Raw genomic sequence first — 20790 nt, 5'->3', positions numbered from 1 at the left:
CTTAATTCAGGCAATCACCATATCTGACATTCTGTACAATTTAATCTGGAATTCTCATGCTTTCTTTCACCTGTGTCTTTGTTATGGTCTCACCAGTTGGTGAAAGTGAAGGCTGCATATAAAATAACTCAGCATACTGATAAAACACTGGCTAGCAGTCCCTCTTATATAATATTTTAAGAGATATTTGCTCATTCTGCGAATCGATCCTAATCTATATCTTGCAGCAGTTCATACAGGAATGTTCTCTTCTCTTCCTACGTGGCTGCCGCTTGCATCAGAACCAAGTTAGATCTCTCATTGTAGGCATGATCTTGCATGAATGCTTGCATTCATAGTTCAATGGTGTAGTTCACCTTACTCACTTTGCATAAGACAGTGAAGTGCTCAGCCTATGCCATGGAGTCTTTAGGCTTCGCACCTGCCACTTCCCAATGTTGCTGCCTAGGTGAGTTATTTGTTATAGTTGCTTTTTAGTTGTGGCATGGATAAAGCAATTATGGACCGTTCTTTAAATCTAAAGTCACCCTGATATACTGGGTCATCTTCAATGAAAGGCTCAGTTCCAAGATCACAATATTCTTTGTGTTTCCTGGGATTACCATCTCGGCTCTCCAGTTGCTTCTCATCTGGTGTACAAACAGACGCTTGAATAGTTTAAACACACTCCTTTCTGTGATATTCCCCTATAGGTGAACAAAAAGTGTGGATATTGAATATACCTCACCCTCACAAGGACCATTTCCACAGCACTAGCCATGCTTTTGCTATCTTGTAAAATTGCTGAGAAAACCTATGTGTGGGAGGATGAAATGGAGAGGAGATCTTGAACAAGAAACATACTTGTCCCCTCTAATCTTCATAATGGCTAATGAAAAGTTGACACTAGATAAAAGCAGACCTTGGTGCATGAGCCAACACTCCAAAATTAATTTTCCCCTCAGAATTTTGTAAGGTACAGGGGTGTGACTATGTCAAACTCTCGGCTTATAAAATACAGCTCCACTACTGGCATTGGAATCAGTGGAGCTTAGTCAGACACATACTATACATAGTCTGTTTTCTTGAGTTCTCACTGCTGTGGAAAATCAGGCAGCTGCTTTTACATTCTTTGTTTTTACGTCCCATCTCTGGTTGTTAAAAACGTTAGCTAGACTGTCATGGATCAGATTTGTGGAGCCCCTTACTCCTCTCTTTTCTATTTCTATTGTGCACGAGTTGCTATGTATCAATTTTCTGAACCATTTCTGGAATTATGTGAACGCAGCTTCGGGTATCCTCATTTTTACATTGCTGACAATCTTCAGACTACACCTTAATTCTTTGTCCATCAAAGAGCTTAGTATAGTCAGATACACAAATCCAATTTATTGTTCCTGCGAAGGGCGTTCTCCTGCTCCTTCTTTATAGCACCTCAATCAATTCATGACTCCTATTCTAGGTGAATACTCCTTTTGAGATTCTCCTCTGTTTTCCTTGATCCTCTGTTTAACCTGCCTCTCCTATTAGCTGCATTTAAGAGATTCCTGACAGGCTCATGGAGCCTACTTTTGGTAGCTGCTCAGAATTGGGGTGGGCATTGTTGTTGCCTAAGAAATGTTCACACTTGTCTTTCAACATGCATGAAAAGAGGCACAGCTTTGGACTGAGCAAGATCCCACCAAGGAAGTGTTTATCTCTGTTTTCTCCTGCACAGGATTGCATTGCAAAGAAGACGCAAATGACACACCTGCAGGGGCCTGATCTGCCCTTTGATATTAACCTTTGACCGTCTGCCTGCTCCAAGCCCTACGTGTTTAAGTGTGGGTTTCAACTGTTTGTTACAAGCAGAAGGCCCCTGGAGTGCTACAAGTGTGGCAGCTTTGATTTAACTGCCCACAGTAAGTTAAATCTTAATCATAAATGTTTTCCAGCATCTGTGATATACACATACATACTGACATATGACTGTCTTACAGGAACCATGAAGCTTCTCCCAGATACAACACTGGACTCTGATCGTCACTGGGACTGCATGGTCATCCCTCTTTGGCTCCTCTCATTAGCCATTATAGCATTCTGCTTGCTCTTCAAAGGCCACCTTTTCCTCCTCCAGCAGAAAAGCGGATGCTGCTTGTTTCTTGTCAGAAGCCGAGGCTGCAATTGCCTTCTTCTCCTCAGCTGTCAGGGTCATAGTTGGCTTCTTCTTCTCAGCTGCCAGTGATGCCTGCTTCTCCTCAAGAGCAAGGATTACCATCTTCAACTTAAGGGCCCTCTAATTCCACCTGTAGCTCCTGAGCTTCCAGCACTGAAGGGGTTAGACTGCAAGTGGACACTCTGCTCCCTGCCCTAGACAACACATTATGGTGGTCCTAGGAGGTCATCTTCTTCCTGCATTTGCGGGATATCCTTACACTGCTCTGAAGCAATCTGTGCTTGGTATGACTCACACAAAGCCCTGAGGGCTTTCTCACAATCACCCTTCCTGGCATTTGAGCTCACCTTAAGCTACCTCTCCTTGCAGAGGTCCTTTATCTCAGACACAGTAAGGGTAGCCAGGGCATCCACATCGACTTCTATGTTCCTCAAAGACTTAAGGTGTAAAAATGCAGCAAAGTGGATTTACAAAAAATAGAAATTAGCGAATTTAAATCAAAAGACAGTTATTAATAAAAAAGTAAATTTTTACTTTCAACTAAAAATAACTCATGATACTACAAAGTGCAAGTCTAGATACCACCACTGAAGACCAACTAAAGGAAGTGGATTATTATTTGGGTGGGCAATAAAGGATTAATGAAACTAACTTGTAAGGGTGAACCTCAAAGTCTCTAAGTAAGCCTGAGCTCAAACACCTGGCAGCTATGGCACAGAGCATACAGGCTTAACGTAGAATAATTTATAAAATAAATAAGCAGTACCGAAACAGTAATAAAGCAAATACACCTAACAATAAAAATCAAAAACCTAATTTGAAAAATAAAGTTCATTTTAATAAAAAGAATGGCACCAAACAACAACAATTCAGGATGAAGAAACAGAGATATGATTTATTTGAAAGATTTAAGTGAAATAGTGGCAAAAAGTGCCATTGATAGTCTATGGAAGCAGTAGACTGAGACCTAGACACGTTTCAGGCCAACCACGATGGAGCGCAGGTTGGATACATCATGCTGGTTCATCCTAGTCAAAAAGTTTACCTTCTGATTTAGGGCCTGATTACGATCTTGGCGGATGGAATACTCCATCACAAACACGATGTATATCCCGTCCGCCTTCTTACAAGTTCAATAGTATATAATGGAACTTGTAACATGGCGGATGGCATATCCATCATGTATGTGACAGAGTATCTCATCCGCCAAGATCGTAATCAGGTCCTTAGTCTTTTTACCGAGCTCAGAATCCTTCAGCGGGGCAGGCCAAAGCTGTATCCAGTGAAGTTGCATTAAAATCGGATGCCTTTGCCACGAGGTTCCACTGATCACTCTGGATGTCTTGGAAGTCCAAAAATTTCCTAACTTCCAACTCAGGGTTTTTGGAGCAGTTCCTGTTGGTCACTTCTAAAGCTTTCAGGACTTTAGGGACAGCACTTAGGGGCCAAGACTCACTTCAGCAGAGGCAACCAGCAATATCCAGTTGAGCTCCTGTTGGCCTGGTCAACTGGTCACTTCAAGAAAATGGTCTCTTTGAGCTTGTGGATTCCCTGTAGCTAATCAAGACATCAGCCAGATGACACTTGGAGTGCATTTCTTTGCTCTGGGTATAAGAAAGAGCAAATTTTGTACCTGTCAGTGCTCCTCTTAGGTCACAAGCAGCAGGGTTTGTACCCTTCCTGTCTTCTTCAGGTCCAGAACGTCTTCTGAGGAGGGTTCCTTGTGGTGCCACATTTATGGTTTGCAATCATAAGTGGGTGGACATTCCCCAGTCAACATCACACTTTTGCAGCACATCCTATTTGCCTTACTGCAAACTATCCCACATTGCCAAATTCTAAGGAAAACCCAAAATAGCACAGTCCTTCTGCCTTTGTGTTTAACCCCTTCCATGCTGCGCAGATTCCGCCCCTGTGCTGACGGAATCTTGCGCGGGCGTGGTCATGACGGAACGGTTCCGTCATGAGCACAGCTCAACCGTGGCTCATGACGGAACCGTTCCGTCATGAGCACCGAAGGGGTTAAGGAAATGAGCAGTCCTTGTCTCAGTGTACACTTAAAACTAGCTCTGGGGGCTACTTCTCTACCACTGGGTTCAGAGCCAGTCTGGCTAGCGTGGACGTTGAGGGACAAACGTTTTACTTTCGTCAGGTCTCCCATTACACTTTGAATGGGCAGGCTTCACCTCTGACCCTTTTCAAATTAATGAAGTTTCTTAGGCCTCACCAACTGTTCTTGCTGAGCTGATAGGAATCACATGCCCCACACTCAGTCCATCCTGTCCTATTTGAGGGAAATGTCATACCTATTGCAGTGATGGGTTTGGGATGCGTGCTTGGTGAGGAAGTTAGGGACAAGTGGGATTTGTGTCCCTGTGAGCTACTAGTGGATCGATCATGTGGAACTGGTACGGCCTTGTCCCCCTTTTCCTGCCATAGGTTAACATGAGGCTGAATGCAGTCATAGCTAATGAGCGCACCCAAGGTTGTTTTAGGGCTCAGGGCCAGGATTGGGCTCAGGAACAGGTTTGTGGATGCTGGCCAGGTGTGGGATTAGGTGTGGGAAGTGGAAGGTGTGAGTTTCATGGCTCAGGGCTGGCAAGGGGGTTTGTATGGCTGAGAGTGGCTGCGGGGTCCGGCTTTAGGGCTCATGGTTAGGGGCTGTTTTTTTTAGGGCTGGGGCCAGGAGGAGTTGCACCAGGGGCTGGTTTTAGGGCTCGGGCTATGAGACAGGTGGTTTTAGTTTTTGGTATAAAACCTTTACTGTCACGTGACCCATGGGGACATTGTCGTCTTTCCTAAGTTAGCATGAGCATGCTGCAGACTGTCCACTGCTTTGCTCATGTTACTACACAAGTTTGTTTTGCAAATGCCTCTGTTGATATTTTAACATGAGAACCTGCTGCTGTCTTCACGCTTTGCAGGTTCCTGGGATTTAGTCTGAACATTGTGAACAAGGTCGAACAACAATGCCCCTTGTTATTCTGTTCTGGTCAGGCCCTATTACCTAGACATAGCATACAGATGCAGCTGTTGTTTGGGAATAGGTACTTTGGTTATATTGGAACACACAGATAGGTAGAAAGCACTTGCAGAGGGATCTTCCCAAGGGTCTGCAGATAACACCCATAGATCTTCTAAAATATAATCATCCTGCTTCTATACATGGGGATAGAGGTTAGGCTACGCTGTCTCTCACTATGACAACCCCTTTTATGATTTACGGATTACTTGCTATGCTGACCGTATTTATGTAATGCATTTTTCTGCTTATTGTGGCACGTATACTTCATATTAGAGCATGTTAGTTAAAATAAGTATTTTAAACTTGTTCGTGTCTCTGTCAGATCTTATTGTCGACAAGTACAAGAGTGTGAGCGAAAGGGTGTGTTTTGCAACCGCGATTTCTGAGAGAGTCAGGAGTGTTGTGTTCACGGGTGTCTAATCACTTGTTCCTCTGAGAGTGAGTAGGAGGGCAAGTAAGACACTATAGCTAGTCGGTCCTAGGCTCAATGGTACCAAGGTGATAGGGTGACTCAGTCCATATATACTAAGGTCCCTTAATCCTATGCATAGTTCTGTGTTTGTCCAGAACCCCTGCAACATTGGTTGAGCTTCGTTTACTGTATGCACAAGTAATTCACCTCTATAGATGGGTCATACAATTTGTTTCTCATTCTTTCTTGGTAGCGCCGGCTGGGGCTGTACTACACCACCTATTCATGGCAGAGGACTTGTGATCAGTCCCGTCATGATTAATTCAGTGATGGGAAACATCCTCAGAATCGTGAGGTCTCCACATTTTGGAACTCAGAAGATTGAACAGCTTGATGCTGTTTTCCCACACACTAGTCCTGTGGAGAAACACAGAATCCCTACTATGTGCTTGCCAAGTGGTCTGATTCCTCCTTTAGCGGACTGCAATACTTGGAGCACGGTGTTCGTGTCAGTGTATACACTGTGCTTTGGCACCCTCTCCATGAGCGTTCTGCTGAGCATTCTGAAACATTTACAGGATGAACACGGGGATGGTCCAGCTCTAGATTTGGGGATGAAATTAGTGGAAATGTTCCATTTTGACTCTGATATGGTTCTAGGCTAACAAAAAAGGTGAGACAGTTTGCTTGCAGGTGCGCCAACGCCTTGCGGCGCATGCTCGTCGGGAGCGACAGTTGCCGATTATTATTGTGGATGTCTATACATCCTTGGGACGCAATCATTTGGGTGTCAGTCCATTTACACAAGTACAGAATAAACCCCATGCAGATAAGGAGGGGCATCCAGTCTTTCTGAAAAAGACCTGGAAGAAAAATATGCAGAAGCCTAGGTCTCGTGCGGGTTTGACTCCACCTGATTTTTCTGAGCATAGATATGACCTTTGTGACTGCTCTAAAATTAAAACACCTGAGAGTTTCCAGGTTCCTGATCCCTGTTCTCCTCCTTCGTCAGATCAACAATTTGGTGGAGGGGGATGACAGGATCGCAGACAGGGCGAGTCCACACAACAAAGGCAAGACCCACAGCACCAGTTTGATGTGAAAGTCAAAAAGGTGGAACCACCTCAATATCGAGCTCCGTTTCAGAAGAAAAAAGTTGCCGCTTTGACTGCAAAATATGCCCCAGACAGTGAGGACCCTCCTCCTCAACAGGTGTTAGGCAGTAACTCTCCTCAACAGGGCGGCAGAGGTTACCATAGTTCGGCAGAAACTCCACTAGCGTCTGGAGGTGAAAGCAACTGAGCTTTTTATAATTGTTGAAACCGTGGATACCCGCTTTTCCCCACCCGATAGACTTTATAAAGTGAACCTCCAAATTGAAGGTGACATTAAACGCACACTAAAGGCAGTATTGTGGGCAATTTGACATCTTATGACATTTTGCTTGCGGAGGTTGATTGTCCTCTATTTGTCCTCGCTTCGTCTTTTTCACAATATGTTACAGATGAGACTAAACACATGTAGGCCTAGGAGAGGGACTTAGGGTTGGCTCCTTCTTTGTATCGCAATCAAGTGGGTTGGCATAAGGATTCCCTGTTGCATGTTTTTCCTTTACGATCTACACCTCTGCCCCAAGTGCAATATCGCATTAAGCGAGATGCTAAAGCGTCCGTTAGTGAAATTCTCACTCAACTGAAATGTCAGGGTGTAACTGAACCCTGTGTCTTGGCTATGAATAATCCTCTTTTTCTGATATTAAAACCGGACGGTTCATATCACATAGTTTTAGACTACAGACCTTTGAACAGTCATGTTTGTACCTTTGCAGTACAGAATACACAAAACTCTGCTTCTGTAAATAATATTGTCCGCAAGAAGTTCAAAGCTATGTTGGATATTTCCAAAGGTTTTTTCAGTCACACTTTGGATCCTGAAAGCCGTCACATGACCGCATTGAGCGCTCTCGGCAATCAGAGACGCTATGTGTGATTGCTGATGGGGGTATGAGAATAGACCTGGGGTTTTTGCGGTACGCATTGTATCTATCTTACATGAGATCGCCACCAATGCTTTTTCATATGTCGATGATATATACTCGACGGATGATGAGCTAAATCCGCATCTCAAGCGTGTGGATCGCATTATCATGCATTTTGTGGCTTTGGGTTACAAATTCAATTTTGCTAAGTCACATATTGCTTTTTTGGCAATGCTTTTTCTTGGTTATGAATTGACTAATGAGGGCTGGGGGTTAGCACCCCACTTTTTGCAGAAATGCGCTCAATTGCAACCTGAAATTACCCTAAAACAATTACAGTCCTAGCTGGGTTTCATTATTTTTAGCAGAACCTCCCTTCCAGATTATGCCCAGCGTGTCAAACCGCTATACGCATTGATACAACCTTCCTTTTCGTCTTCCAGTTGGCTTCCGGAACATACCACAGTTTTACGGTCTTTGGAATCTGATTTGCTTGCTATTCAATTCTTGTTAACTAGAGACAGTACTACAAATTTGGTCATAAGGATTGTACCCGGAACATTAGGATTCACCTACTTGATCGCATTTGTATACTTCTGCTGAAATGCATTTTTCTTTAACAGCAGTACAGATGGTGATTCTAAAGGAACGCTCTCTGGCCCAGGGCAAATGCATTTTCATGGTTTTGCCTGTTCCCGCTCTGAAAGCAGTAACAACGGCGAGTGTACCAAATTTTAAGGCTGTGCATCCTCGTTGGATACAGTGGGCTAGTTCATTGATGTTGGCTGATGTTAATTTTGTTTTTGATCCTTCTCTGCAGACACAGGAGTTTTTGCAATATGAGCAGGCTCATTCGCTTACTTTGTCTCTACTCCCTCTGGCTCAGTACAAATGTATTTTTACACTGATGGGTCTGCACAGCCAGCCATTGGTTCTAAACATTCTTATTCTGCAGCCTGCTTTGCTATTAGCTCTTGCGTTAGCTGATCCTGAAGTCCCTACTCTAGTATTGTGCAAATCCTTCCAATGTGTGCAATCCTTTAATGAGAACCTATTCTTTTGGAAACAGAATGATTTTCGTGATTCTAAGGGTAGTGCAATAAAGCATAAAATGCTTTGGGTCAGAGTGCCCACTCATAAAGACTGTTTGCCACTCACATGTTATTCATGCACTACTCCATCAGCGTGTGGGAGCACACGCTGTTGGTAATTCTATGGCTGATGAGGCAGCCAAATCTGCAGTAACCACATGCTCTGTTGCAGCAGTTACAAGATCAATGACTAAAATTGATGTTGATATTTTACCAGCTGTTGCTGCGCTGAAGGAGGGAACAGTGTTACCCCAGGGTTTTCCTTCGTGTTATTCCTATCATTTGACCACTGATCAGGTTCTGTTTGTGACTATCCCCTCAGTTGGTGATCACTTGATTCCCAATGAGGATGGCAGACTTTCATTGATTGTGGCCTCCCATGAAGGAATGGCTTCCGGACATGCGGGAGTGTCAGTCACAATTTCTCTTTTACAGCAACGATATTTGTTGCGAGGCTTATACCAACAAACGTGTAAATATGTTCTTTCCTGTGACATTTGTCAACGGATTAAACCTTCTACTGTTTCTCGTCCACCACATACGCCACTTTGTATTCTAATCAACTGTTTGGTTGTATTTATTTTGACCACTGCGGTCTGTTAACATCAGATAATGCTTTTAAATATATTTTTATTTGGTTGAAGTGAATTCGTGCACTAGGTTCCTTTGGGTTTGGCCGCAGCGCTGTGCTGACACTCATACTGTTATAAAAGATTTGCATGCCTTTATCAGGACTTTGGCCTGTTGCACCTTCCATTCTGACCAAGGTCCAGCTTTTGCCTCTAAGGCTTACCGTGATATGATAAAGTCGATGGGAGTGCAAGTACATTTCTCTTCTCCATATCAGCCTGAGGGCAGTTCTGTTGTGGAGCGGATGAACCATGACTTAAAGCAGTTAGGTATTAGATACGGGTGGGGGCTGGTTGACTCATCTCTATGGGGTTCATCGTGCACTTAATAATCTCCCATGAAGATCTCTGGGTGGGCGGACCCCATACGAAATGCTCTTTGGTAATAGGATGTTTTCTGCAAGACCTTGATGGTCTAGACGTTGTGGCGGTTGCCGCAATATTTAACGTAGATAACCATTGTGCTATGTTACAGAATCTACAAAAGAACCGAGATGATTTAGCAAAAACACATTTGCCCTCACCATCAGATGCAGCAGTGCTGACTCCTGTTTCTGGCTGGCTTCCTAAAGTTGGTGATCTGGTCTGGGAGAAAGTAGCAAACAAGGAGGAATTTTGTCCCACATACTGTGCTCCAGTTCCACTCCTTGGTCTAAAGGGCACCCACACTGTGATCTTAGCACCGCTACCTTGATGCAAAGAGAATTGATTCATTTCCATTGAACATGTCAAGTTGAACCATATGGCCAATTCTAAATAGTACGCCTACAAGCATTCCGCGTCGAGATGTTTCACTTCATCAATTAAACTCTATTTCTCCGAATTCTCCCCGGCAACTGAAGGGGGAGATGAAGTCTTCAATTGATTTATTGCCTGTTTTGTCATCTACATCTACAACTGTGTAAAATGATTATACTTCCCCACCAGTTGAACTTACAGTTAATATTCCAGAAAGCAAAATACATTCACCTTCCAATGAAGAACATCCCCCATTGTTTCAACTCAGTTCCAGTGCTTACTATATAGATCAGGATAACCTTTCTTCAGATGCATCTTCATTGTCTTCCTTTGTAGCAGTGCCTCCTACACGGATTTGTGTTTTCATCTCGTGGTTGAAAAGAGCTTACCTGGTCCCACCATGGACTGACATCTGGATCGTGTGGTCAATCCTCTTCATGTGGATCGGATTCATGATGGTCTTTTTCCTTTTGATTAATGGGCACTGCTTACCTGAATGCTCTGATGTGGAACTGGTTGACGGAGTACTGGCCCGCATAGTTCTTCGCATAAAATTAAAAGAGACAAAACATTAGTTAATATTTCAGCATTCCAGATCGCTGATGGCATTGTTTGGGACAAACTGCCTTTCGATGTGTATGGTCAAACGGAGACCCTACAAATTCCATATGTTTTCTGTGTTTCTTTGGGAGATTCATTCAGATGATTGGGATGTCAGTGCTGTTAATTATTTGTTTTCTGAGTTGCTATACTATACTGTGTTTGATATGGAGGATCTGTATTTCAATTCAGCAAATTATGCAAAGTAATGTTGTTACTAACATTATCGCCATCACTTTCTTCACAAACCCAGTTCGCTAAGACCCGTTTTCAATTATACCAGATGGAAACGTTGCCCTATACCATCTAAAATAAGTTCCATTACCCAGAAAAAGAAATTCGCATATTTTACTGGTCGCAATCTATTTGACCCCGCGTCATATTATTTCAAATTGAATACCCCCACATTGAACAAATATGCTTACACAGACTAAATTAATTTATTCCTCATCTTTTTTAGATGATCTGTCCCTGAAAGGTAACAATTTTTGGAAAGACACTGTTGACTTAAAGTCTATTTGGGGCACTAAAGTTTGGCAGCTGCAGGAGAATGAATCCCTGCAATGCACATGTTTAATACTGTCTCCAATATTATTTTTAAATCAGATGGTTCAACAAACTGCCTATTTAGGTTTGGCCAATGCAAAGAATTTGAATGCTCCATCTATTCTATCTTTGGCTCAATATGAGTCATGGAACATACACATCAATTATATGATTGATGAATTGCCTCGTATGATACAGAATGGCTCTTTTAATTCATTTATGATAAATCCAGAGGGTTGGGTGTTATGGCCTACACACACCAATGCCTGTCATTTATTTTATTTGCTGGCTGCTAACAGGTGTACTGAAAATAGACCTGATCCTCGTTACTGCCACTTACATAAAGTTACCACTTATTTGGGTGGTAAATTATGTCAACAGTTGTTGGAACATTCCACACTAGTGTCTGTGAAACACCATCTTTCCCTTTTGTCAGGTGACATCGAGATTCAGACTTTCTTTTAGGTCCACAATACCCTCACACTAAACCATTTGTTTATGCGGCCTATAATGAATTTTGGAAACTATCACAAATGGAAACAGCACTACGCTTACGCCAAATTGATCAGGACAATTTGGACAAAGTTCTTGCTGTGGTTGATAACAGCATAAACACACTATCTTCGCGTCTTTATATCTTGGACAATATTGTGTTGTGTGTTATTGACTTTGTTCAGAATGAAGTATCTACTTTGTATCTTGGCCAAAATCAGTTACGTTCTGTTATGCAATTTCGTTGGACATTACAGACACTTAAAAAACGGGAGAGTACCATAGGATTACCTTAATACTTCTGAAATATATTTGTCGATCAATTTGACAGATGAACAGAAAATGATGTCTATGAAGGATGTAGCTTACATTATGTTACACATTGAGAAACTAGAACAGTTACCATTTACTGTAACTGAAATAGATTCAGCAGTGTGGTTAATACATGGTGTTATTTCATTGCCCATCTCACTTTTCCAGTTTGCAGCTTGCATGAAACATCCTTTAGGTAGATATGAACCACTCTGGAGTAGTTTCATACATAAATCGTGGTCCTTGCCATTTGCTTTTCGTTGTATGCATGCAGAGGAGGAAGTTTTCTTTACAGGGGAGGCTTGTGACTCTACAGTCGGACACTCCCTTGTCTGTACACAAGGAAAACTCCAAGGTGCCTGCAATGTTTCAGTACCTAATTTGGCTTGTTTTTTTAGAGGAATCCCGGTTCCTACTATTATTCCTACTCTCACTTTACTTTCTAACGGCAGTAATCTCATTGTCAACAATCAGAACTGCTGCGGTTTACGGGCAGGCATCCCGTATATAGTTACAGTTTCACAACAAGTTATTGTTGCAGTATTGTCCTGTTTCCACCCCCACGAGGGAGTGTAGATAGTTCGCTGTGGCCTTCCATTCCAACTTTGAAAACAAATTTCAATAAGCTAAGCAGGTTTTTAAAGCACTGTGGTTTCATCAAGAAGTCGCACTCACGTCAGCTCGTGAGACCTTCGAATTGTAGGAGGCAAGAACATCTAGTGAAATTCAATTTTTGCTAAACATGAATCTCTCCCTACACTTTGGGGAATTAATTCACCAAATCTTGAATGCATCTGATAAGACAGGCCTTGCCCACTTTTTCAAAGTTGTGGGATCCAGCCTTGTCACATCATTTCAGACTATATTTGAAGTAATACCTGCTTTTATGCATTCTATTTTTTCCAGCGAATTCGGAGGGTTTCCCCTATTGCTCCTCCTGGTTTGTAGTGTACTGGTACTTCTATTGCTGTTCCGCAATGGATGCTTGCTCTGTGGTGCTACCCAGTCATGCACAGTTGCAGCTGTACCATGATCAGATGCAGCAGCTTTTTGGTTTAATGTCATTGGACGCTCTTGACGTCGGCTATTGGCTGAACTTCCATTATGCCTACTTCACCTGTGTACAACCTGTGTTCTATTGCATCCAGTGCCCTTTTCAATGGGCCCTGGACGTCTGTCTGTCCACTACGTCTCCCGCTGCTCTGGATTATGAACCGTTGATGGGTCCGTTGATGTCCCATAGGCAGTGCTGTTCCATGGGTATGAGCCTTGTGCACGATTCTTCATGGGGACAGGCAGCCAAAGCGAGCACCTGTGCCAGTGCACAGTGCCTCTTGGATAGGAGTTTCATCGAGATCGACACAGGTTGTCCTGGAATGCTCCTTGTGGCTTCAGGATATGAGGAGCACGTCTGTTCTTTTGAATTACTTAATTGGATGGCATCGCTTTTTAATCTGGAGGGTTGTGATGCCTTATTAGAGCTCATGACATTCCACTTGTCACATGAAGATTTTGGCCCAGAGGATACGCTGTAGTTGGATATAATTTTGCAATTCCTTCTTCCATTTGACTTTATATAACACTCCTGCTTAGACATTTTGTACTCCAAATTGTCCTCTGACGAAGACACTTTGGTTCTGCTTACCAGTGATTTCTGTATGAGTCCGGGCTAACTTCCTGACCCTGGGGAGGGTGTCACGTGGCCTATGGGGACATGGTTGAATTCCCTAAGTTAGCATGAGCATGCTGCAGACTGTCCGCTGGTTTGCGCACGTTACTACATGAGTTTATTTTGCAAATGCCTCTTTTGATATTCTAACATGAAAATCCACTGCTATGTTCACGCTTTGCAGGTCCCTGGTATTTAGTCTGAACATTGTGAACAAGGTTGAACAATAATGCCCCTTGTTATTCTGTTCTGGTCAGGCCCTAGCACCCAGACATAACATATAGATGCAGCTATTGTTTGGGAATAGGTACTTTGGTCATATTGGAATACGTGGATAGGTAGAAAACACTTAGAGAGGGATCTTTCTAGGGAGAAGAGCATGACCGCACCTATGATGTAGATCTACCATCTAAAGACTGAGGTACGGGGTCTCCAGATAACACCCAAAGATCTTCTTAAATATAATCATCCTGCTTCCATACAAGGAGGGGAAGGTGGGGCTACCCTGTCTCTCACTATGACAGCTCCTTTTATGATTTACAGACGACGTGCTATGCTGACAGTATTTGTGTTATGCACTTTTCTGCTTATTGTGGCACATAAACTGCATGTTAGAGCACGTTAGTTAAAATAAATATTTTACACTTGTTTGTGTCTCTTTGAGATCTTATTGTGGACAAGTACAAGAGTGTGAGCAAAAGGGTGTGTCTTGCAACTGTAATTCCTGGGACACTATAGCTAGTCGGTCCTGGGCTCATGGGTACTAAGGTGATAGGATGACTCAGTCCCTATATACTAAGGTGCCATAATCCTACACATAGTACTACATTACCACATATATGCCTTTACCATTCATGCCTTCACAACAAAATTTGTTGGAAAGGCATGCTTGGTAAAGGCATATTCGTTGTAATATCCTGTGTGGTAAAGGAATGCGTGGTGATGGTTACCGTGTTGTGACCACCATGTTGTAAAGGCATGCGTGGTAATCGCATGCGTCGTTCCATCATACAACCATGCTGGCAGGCTAATGCTTATTAGGCTCTAGGAGCTTCAAGCATGGAAAAGGTAACTCCCTAAGAGTTATTTTTCTTAAATATTTATTAAAATGCAAATTCTCCAATGAATTTGAATTTTGATGAATTTTAAAATCCGACTTTGAATGACTATTTTAACTGTTTCTCATCAAAAGTTACAATTCAAATTTATAATCTGTACATTTTCTAGGACCCAGCTACAGCCTTGCCTGTGAAAAAGCTTTTGGGGGTCTACACCCTGGGAGAATATGGCCACTTTAATTTGGTACTTGTTCCACTTTTAAATATCAGGCACCCTACCTTGTGGTTGACGAGATGCATTCAGAAGTCCACAGGTGGTGTTTTAACTTCCAGGCCTTGGGTGCATTGTCTACGCTCCCTATACTGGGTACTTATATGCAAGTTAAATATGTCAGTCAGGGATAAGGTAATTTAACCATGCTTGTAGGGGCAGCACAGGCACTTTATTATTCCTTAACTGTGGAAAACTGTACAGAGTTATAATGCCTGCAAAAAAAGGTTCTAGAAAAAGGCTAAAAATGTGGGATGTCATGGTCAACACCTCCTCTTATCTTGCAGACTAGCTCACCATTGCTGGTAAGTGCCAGCACACCCACAGGACAGGATACCGCCAGACTGCACGTTAGGGAGTTTAAAAGAGAGAAAACAAGATAGCAGGCCTTTACCATCTATGCACCCAGGATCTGGAACAACATCCCTTTATCCATCAGCACCGTCCCAACGTATTTAGGAAGACTCACCTCTTGAAAGACCATTCCATCAAAGTGCATTAACCATCCTCAGCTCACCTCTGTCTGCTCTTACTCATTGTCTTTATGCTTCGTTTTGACCATATATAGTGCTCCACTGCCTTTTGGCTAGGCCTGCACTATAGAAATACCATTTACATACATATAAACATATATCTGGGGTGACCATGCAGAAAAGGTGCATTTGCTACGGTGCAAGTCGAATAATGCCTATATTGGTTGAGCAGGTTGGCTGTAATTTGAAATATTGAATGATATTTGAAGATGAGGAGCAGGTATTGTACCATGAGGATATTTTGCTCAATTACACCACCCTTGCATACTCAAACTTAAATAATTTAACAGTACAAAAAAAGTTGAAAGATGATTCTGTGAGCTAAACACTCACTGTTAACTTTTATTGTGAGCTAGAAACACATCTTGAGTTTGAATCCCAGCACTACAACTTAGTCTTCTATTCTTCCAAGAGCCTACTTGCTCAGCACTTAAAGTTAGTAAAATGTTAGTATGAAGTGCTATATGTAAAAGAAAGTTACTAACACAACTATGTGCTCATAGTTGTGTAATCTCACCAAAAGCGTATTTACTGTATGTGCCATAAAAATATTTAAAGTTAATTACACTTAAAAGTCAAATTATGCTTTCTTTACTATACATTGTTCATGTTTTTTTTAAACGTGACATTCCAAATATTCAGCCTCATGCATCAACCCAAAATCCAGTCGGTAAAATACCGATTCGGTAATAGCTCCCGGTATTAAGTTAAAAATACCCAATCCCAATGCATCAACCCAAAAGCAGAAATCGCTATTTAAGGAATCCTTAAATAGCGATTCCTTAAATAGGGATTCCTTAAATACCGATTCCTTAAATAGCGATTGCATTTAAGGAATCCCAAAGTGAGATTCCTTAAATGCAATGCATCAAAGTTAAAAAAATTAGCGATTTCGCTAATAGGGGGAGCAAATTACCATGAAGATGAACTGCATGGTAATTTGCAAAAACTTTGAAAAATGCACTTTTGTGCATTTTTCAAAGTTTCATGTTGCGCACACACATGCCCTTAGAGCATGTGTGTGTGCAACATATGTGCACATATCATTTTCAGGGGTGCAACAGGGTGTCCTTTTGACACCCTGGCACCCTTGAAAGTGCTCCCGCTATTAGCGATTCGGTAATACCGAATCGCTAATACAGACTGGCTTTACATTCATTCCTATGGGCCTCCAAGCCCATAGGAATGAATGGGTAGGTATTCCTTATTACCGATTCGGTATTACCGATTCGGTAATAAGGAATATGAAGGAATCGCTATTTGAATAGCGATTCCTACATGCATAGCCTTTTGCTATTCCTTATTAGCGATTCCTTATTTTTCGCTAATAAGGAATCGCAAATGGCATTGTTGATGCATAGGCCCCATAGTTCCTCCAGTTCGAAATTCATTTAAAATAATGATAGTATGTGTGCTGCAAAATTATTTTAAAACAAATGTACAGTCATCTTCTGACCGACAGGAAACTATATATATTCTAATAGGTCAACATTTTGGAAATTCCTATGTAATTAGTGCTTTAAAATAACAAAGACCTTTTCTGGTTGTTGTCTCAGTGAAATATTTTCATTGTTTTTGGATGCAGATTAAGAAGAGTTTAATGGACCACACCAAGAAACACGAATCACTTTTCCATACTGTACAGAACAACAGGAAACCAGCAGAGGAAAAAGAGGCGCAAAAGGTAATCTAGCAGAGACAGATTCTTGTTCCAAGAAGATGGTTATTTGAGTAAAAAAATGGGCCATATTTACAATATTTTTACGCACCGGTAGCGCAGTAAGCCTTCCTGCTGCACTGCTGTGCGTCAAAATAAAAGGGGAGGAATGCGCCGTATCTACAAGATACAGTACATTCCTGTCTTTTTACCCTGTGCCAGCGCACAAACAGTAGCCGTGTGCCAACACAGTCACCCTTGCGCCATGGTGCAGTGGGGCCTGCTCCTTCAATGTGTACTGAAGAATGCAGCACACATAAAAAGAGCACAAAACAAGGAGAAATAAAAGTATTTCTCCTCGTTGCACCACTCCTATGCCTCCCCAATGGAGGCGTACGATTCAGACGCATTCCCAGGTTTACTACACTTTGTAAACCTGGGAATGTGTGCGGTTCCATGGATGTTGTGTGGCATCACCCACAGTAACACCCATGGAACACCCCTTTCACGCAGAGTAATGCGTGAAAGGGGCCATATTTAAAGGGCCATGAAAAGTCACTCAGGGTGACTATATGTGGCATTGTAAATATGGGCAGACACACTGTGCCACTGATGCGTCTAAAAAAGTGGTGCACAGGCTCCATAATGAGCTTGTAAATGAGGCCAAAGTTTTACACGCTGAAGATCATATACATTATTGTTCATTTGGCTTATGTGTATTTCAAATTAAATGCATCAGCCTCCATTAATTTTTTGATATTGCTGCGCGTCTAACTACAAACTTGGACCTTGATTACAAATGCCCCAGAATATTCTGGTATGTACCCTAACTCCTATTATGTCTCATATCAGAATTCTGAGTCCTGCCGCAAACACCACATACCCTATAATTCTCCCATCGGCAAATTTTCAGCAACTCAAACCTGATCAAATTTACTGAGAGAAAAATGTCTGGTAACTACTAAGACATAGTGTAGACAATAACAATTGCACCTGATGAATTCCAAATACTTTGTTGTCGGACTGTATTTGCTGCAATAATTATCGCACAGGAGAATAGAGGCCTGATGTCTAAATTGTTGACTTTGCACATAGAAAACACAATCCTGATTCCTTCAATCAGGACTGGGTGTACTGTTTTTTATGTCAAGTGCATTTTTGATTCGAGAAATTTGTTCAATATAGTGAAATTTCCATATTTCTTAATTTATCGGCATGGGTCTGTGGATGCTCCAGTCTTGGTTGCCCTATGGAAGATGATGAACACAACAAACTTGTAAATTTGTAGATATTCAGTTGTAATTTCTATGTTGGTTCCTATTTCAAGTGCAGTACTGCTCACATGCTTCTATAGTGATAATACGGATGGTGAATTTGCAAGTTTAGGTGATGTGCCTCCATATAGTAAGCCATTCTATGTTGCAGGAAGCTGAAGATCAGGGGCCGTATTATACAATGCAGCACATCTTCCTTGTTAGTGCCGGGCGCACCTTTCAAAAGGTGTACTAGGTACTAACAAGGAGAGTGAGCCATATTATATATTTAATGCGCTGCCCCTGGGCAGCGTATTCAAGTGAAATGTGGAGCAGCTTTGAAGCTGTAGCTCGTGTTTCACTGTGAAGGCCGCCTGTACTTTTAAGAGGGGTGCCGAGATCCACATTCAGGTGGGTGCAATGAGTTACTACACCCGCCTGCAAGGGGATGGCTGTGGGGTCCATAGCACCCCCTAGCCCCCTCCAGAGGGATGCCATGAGGGGGCCATATCATAGAAGTGCCTGGGGGTGCAACCGGCATTTACCCTCACTTTGCATGCCCCCAGGGAACTTTGGGATTACAAAAAGGGCATCAAATGCTTGTGCAGCCTCTTCTGTAATACAGATAGTGCTGGCACACATATACCACTAACATTAGAGGGCATCCCCCCATTTGCATGGGGACATGACCCCATGCAAATAAGGGAATCTGTTTGCCATTGCGCCTGCGCCATATTACTGACGTGGGTGCAGAGGAAAACATGCCTTTAGAAGTGTGCCTTCTGAATGAAGCCCTATGAAGAGATGAAAGGGTCCCCCAGACATCCCATTGCAGGCAGGTGCAGTCACTTACCATGCCCACCTACAAGGGGAGCTCTAATCCCTTTTAAAAGTGCAGGCTAGTTGCCGCCTGCACAGATAGACGCGTAGCAGTTTTCAACAGCTGCTCCGTATTTCTCTTGAATGCGCTTCCCTAGTGCAGCACGAGCTCACAGCTGCCCCAAGGGCAACGCATTCTTCTTGATAGGGTGCAATTTACATGTTTGTACCCAGCGCTCTACTTTAAGGTGCGCCGTGGTGAAAGTACTTCTTATTTATAATACGTGCCAGGGAGAGCATTGACAGTGTGCCACCTTTTAGGTGGAGCACTGTCACTGCACCTCCGGACAGCTTCTTTACCTTTGTGCCCACATCTATATTACAGAGCTGATGCATAGGCAAATAGATTACCCCATTTGTATGGGTCCACGACCCAATGCAAATGAGGGAATGCCCTCTGATGATAGCTCTGGCACTATATGTGCGCCAACACTATCTGTATTACAGAAGGGGCAGCAGAAGTGTCTGCGGCCCCTTCTGTAATACCAAAGTGCCCCAGGGGCGCGCAAAGTGGGCGCAAACGCCCATTGGGCCCCGGGGCACTGTGTATAATGCGGCCTCAGGTGCTCATGAAATGTAATGTATGCCAGCTCTTGGAGTGTTGAGCACCTGCCCTTAATTTTTCCAACAATGAGGTGCAAAACCATCAATTAATCATTTTTGTCTAAACAAGTAAAGTGCTGCTGTGACACCACTACACGGGTTCCCCAAGGCCATGAGACATGGCGCTGGCTGACTCACACCACCTGAGCAGTCTCTTTTTTTGGGGCAGATTTATATAGCCTGAACTCGACCTGAAGGTATTGGAGTGCTTTACATGAGCACCAGTTACGTTACACAAGAACACATGAATTTGTTTTTTTGGTAGGCACAGGGAGATGAAGTGATTTGCCCAGAATCACAGGAAGTGGAGTCGACCCGAGACGCGAACCTTGGTTTCCCAGCTCCAAGGCCGGCAATCTAGCCGTGAGACCACATCCTCTCTTGATTGGCTGTAGCTTAAATCACCTGGAGCAGCGACTTTTTCCCCATCTCATTATCATTAGAATATGCGTGGAGCCAGCCTGATGAGCAGACTGGATAAGTCCCCATTGGGAAAGCTGTGCAGGAAAGACCATTCTCACAATTTAGCCACTTCCAATGACTTTCCCTGTGTGGTAACCCAACTTTGCTTGGTTAGAGCCTCAGAAAGGGTGGGTTTCATCAGTCTCACACCCAGCAGAGGCATGTAGAGGTCTTGTGGATATATGTATTGCTGCCACCTGCTTCTCTATGTGACCCACCCCATTCTCCAAAGTCCAGCTAGTCCCCAGCTTTCACTTCATTTATGCACTTCAAGCATGCACGCAGAGGTAGGGTCAGCAAAGATAAGAAAAGGCAGCAGGAACTTAGGTGAAATTCAAATGTGAGGACCAATGGTATTATACCATTGCCCTAGTGTTGAACCTGCTCTTTCTGTGGGTGCTTTACAGTGCTGTTGCTGCTGGAGTGACTTTTTGTGTGATGGATGCTT

The 20790-nt window shown here is 42.9% G+C and overlaps 1 protein-coding gene across 10 annotated transcripts in view; it reads left to right on the top strand.

Moving 5' to 3' along the window:
* Nucleotides 1–20790, top strand: part of NOSTRIN (nitric oxide synthase trafficking) — a 365313-nt gene that overhangs the window by 112383 nt on the left and 232140 nt on the right. For all 10 annotated transcript variants that reach the window (XM_085645377.1, XM_085645374.1, XM_085645376.1 and 7 more), the window contains one exon: nucleotides 17074–17172. In XM_085645377.1, coding sequence (XP_085501503.1) covers nucleotides 17074–17172 — 99 coding nt within the window. The remainder of the gene's footprint in view (nucleotides 1–17073; nucleotides 17173–20790) is intronic.

Source organism: Triturus cristatus, chromosome 3_1 (assembly GCF_964204655.1).
Source record: "Triturus cristatus chromosome 3_1, aTriCri1.1, whole genome shotgun sequence".
NCBI lineage: Eukaryota > Metazoa > Chordata > Amphibia > Caudata > Salamandridae > Triturus > Triturus cristatus.
The sequence above is the reverse complement of the archived record's forward strand: the minus strand, read 5'-3'. Positions and strand labels throughout refer to the sequence as shown.